Source organism: Stegastes partitus, unplaced genomic scaffold (genome assembly GCF_000690725.1).
Source record: "Stegastes partitus isolate 25-593 unplaced genomic scaffold, Stegastes_partitus-1.0.2 Scaffold911, whole genome shotgun sequence".
NCBI classification, from domain to species: domain Eukaryota; kingdom Metazoa; phylum Chordata; class Actinopteri; family Pomacentridae; genus Stegastes; species Stegastes partitus.
Window position 1 is genome coordinate 317,234 of NW_007578642.1, and position 2,940 is coordinate 320,173.

Sequence of the window (2,940 nt, forward strand, 5' to 3'; positions counted from 1 at the left end):
GGTCCCTACAGAACACGGACCGGTCCCTGCAGAACACAAACCGGTCCCTACAGAACACAAACCGGTCCCTGCAGAACTCACCCTCTGCCGGTAGCGGGCGTCGGCGTTCGGGTTGAGCCCCAGCAGCGCCTGCTCGTCCATGACTGCGGCGGCGGGCTGGCAGGCCATGCGTCCGTTAGCTTTCCTCCAAGGCGGGTCGGGTCCTCTGAGCTGCTGGCCGGCAGGTTTCTCTCATCTGGAGGCAGGAAACAGGAAACAGCTCACATCAACAACCGTCACGTCACTGCAGAGTCCGAATCACATATGTGCTGCAACAGAGCCACGTTTAGCTCGTTAAGCCTCATTAACGAGCCGATGTGAGGCTCTGGGCCTCCAGGGTGATGAAGGAACGACGCATCAGCAGCACAGAGCTGCAGACCGCCGTCATCATGCAGCGCTTTCCTGCATCCTGAGTCTCTGCTGCATCCTCAAAGCTTTGTTTTGGGCCAAAATAACGAAACGTGAGAACTCTGTTTGAGCGAGCCGGGGCTTCCTGAACTCAGCGTGGCTACGTGTTCATCAGATGGTCAGAAATCAGTGGAATCACGGAGCTCAGATCATCACTGATCAATAAGGTTGTTGTGGTGTTCAGTCCTCTGGTGAAGGAGCACTGAGCAGAAACAACCCTCTGATGCTTGGTTCCCTTTAACATATATAATTATACTCTTATATGAACTAACACAGAACGTGTCACATTTATTGGAACATATGACAAAGAAAAGCATAAGAACGTCTCGTATGAGCGACTGAAAACACAAAACACTGTGTTATCACTAATAGAACAGCTGCAGCTCTGACGGGAGAACATCAGTAATCAGTGAAGTGAGGAGCTCAGTGACCGGACCGGACCGGACCGGACCACAGCTCACAGAGTTCCTCATATACTGTATGTGTCTCATTAATATTCATGAAGGGACAAAATGATCAGAAACATCATCAACACCCACGATGACCTCAATAATGAACACTAAACTAGAACCTCTTGGTAGAAGATCTAAACACTGTCTGCCATCAACTCAGTAAAACATCATCTACAGACACCTTCTTGTGTTTTGATCTCAAACATCTGTTTCAGTCTGAAGCTGACGGGATTCTGAAGATTCTGCATAAGACAAATATTAAAACTTATGAAACAGCAACTGATGTTTCAGCAACTCGTTCAGTCATGAGGCAGATTAATTAATGAAATAAAGACAACTGTGTTTAAACGGACTTCTTTCCACCAAACTCCATTCACTTTTCTTCTGCTTTTAGCCAAACCTGTCCACAAATTCTAACACAAAGCTGCTAAAAAATAAGGGAAAAAAGACTCATTCCTGTAGAAACAACACTAAAAACAACACAACAGCTAAACATTAGTGAAGTAATGTATGTGGACAGCCTGTAGAATGAAAGCAGGAAACTTGACACCGAAGTCCGTTCACTTTTCAGCAGTTTTTAGCCAAATCTGTCCACGTGTTGACGCTAAACTGCTTTTAAAAAAGGAGGGGGGATAAATATAAAATCAGTCCTGTTGAAATGGAAAAAGCAAAAAAACAAACAAAAACAACAACCACATACACGAACGGGGCCAACAGTTTGTAGACGCTCATGTAGCGTAAAAGCAGCGGATGTTCTTCATGCCAGACTCCATTCACTTTTTATCGTATTTTAGTGATTTTGTCCAGGTTTCCTGCTAAACTATGATTCAGATTAATAACAAAAAGGTCCAGAATCTGTTCGGTTCATTTACAAGTATACACGGGGCTCGGTTCTACCGGACCCCGTGATCCAGCTGAGCTGTTCGGCTCCTGGACCGCAGGGTTTTAGCATCAGTTCGGCTGATCGGAACCGGACCTGGACAACTATGGTTGACCGGACGACGACATGATGCAACACGGAGTCAACACCTCCGGTCCCGGTCCCGGTCACACCGACACACCGGGAATAAATACCTGTAAAACACCTCGCTGGACGGTACCGTGGTGAGAGCCCGGTTCGGTCCGGGTGGAGCCACCAATAACCGGCCACTCCTCAGAAGTTAGCTGCAGCTAACAACTTTAGCTGAAACTAACTAGCTTAACCGAAGCTAACCGGCTAACGGCGGAACTAAAGGTCGAAACCCGAGCTCAAACCAGAACCAGAACCGACAGAAAACCGGATCCAGATGTTCTATTAACAGCTGCACGGACTCGGCGGATCGGTAGGAGCCGCTTTACGGGGCTTTATCCCGGCTTAGCACGGCCCCTACCTGCTCGGACGGTTCGGCTCCGTGGATCCGACCCCCCAGTGACACCGACAGTACCGGTGGCCGCAGACAGGCAGGACCCGGTACAGCTGCTCACCTTAGTCGAGCCGGACTGTTCGGGTGTGTCTCCCCTCAGCTCCTCACCGAGCAGGAACCAGCCGCATGTCGCGGGTCTGAAGCAGCGCTGCGGTGCGGCGTGTCCGCTCCGAGCGCATCCGGGTCACTGCGCCGTGTTCCGGGAAGAGATTCAGCGGCGAGACGACCAGAACCGAGCAAAGTTTAAACACCAAAACTGTCCAGCTGCATCTCCGAGACCGTCATTACATCATTCTGGTTATTATTGTTTTCATCGTGCAGTTTAATTAAACATTTCTTTGATTGGTTTTATTTTGAAAACTCCACTATTACAGACAACAGACGGTTCATCAGCGTCATATCCCCTAAACTTCAAATGATTCTGAACTGTAGCCCCTCACAGTAATCACACTACTTCTATCAGCAGAGTATTGTCTCTGACATCAGATTACAAACTACCAGCTCAGATCCAACTTCAGGCTCCACAGCAGGAACTGAACTACAGTCGGTCCATCTCTGGTTCCTTCAGGCTTCATCTCTGCTGACAGACTCAGTCCTCCTCAGCATGGAGACCAGAGTCCACTAAGTTCTGCTCACAT

General features: G+C 48.7%; 1 protein-coding gene across 1 annotated transcript in view; it reads right to left on the reverse strand.

Annotated features, from left to right (window-relative positions):
* Positions 1-2,460, reverse strand: part of xpot (exportin, tRNA (nuclear export receptor for tRNAs)) — a 12,630-nt gene extending 10,170 nt beyond the window's left edge. Inside the window, exons 1-2 of the mRNA XM_008293782.1 lie at positions 2,364-2,460; positions 82-235 (exon numbers count right to left, since the gene is read on the reverse strand). Coding sequence (XP_008292004.1) covers positions 82-168 — 87 coding nt within the window. The 5' untranslated portion in view covers positions 169-235; positions 2,364-2,460. The remainder of the gene's footprint in view (positions 1-81; positions 236-2,363) is intronic.
* Between the last annotated feature and the right edge of the window lie 480 nt (positions 2,461-2,940).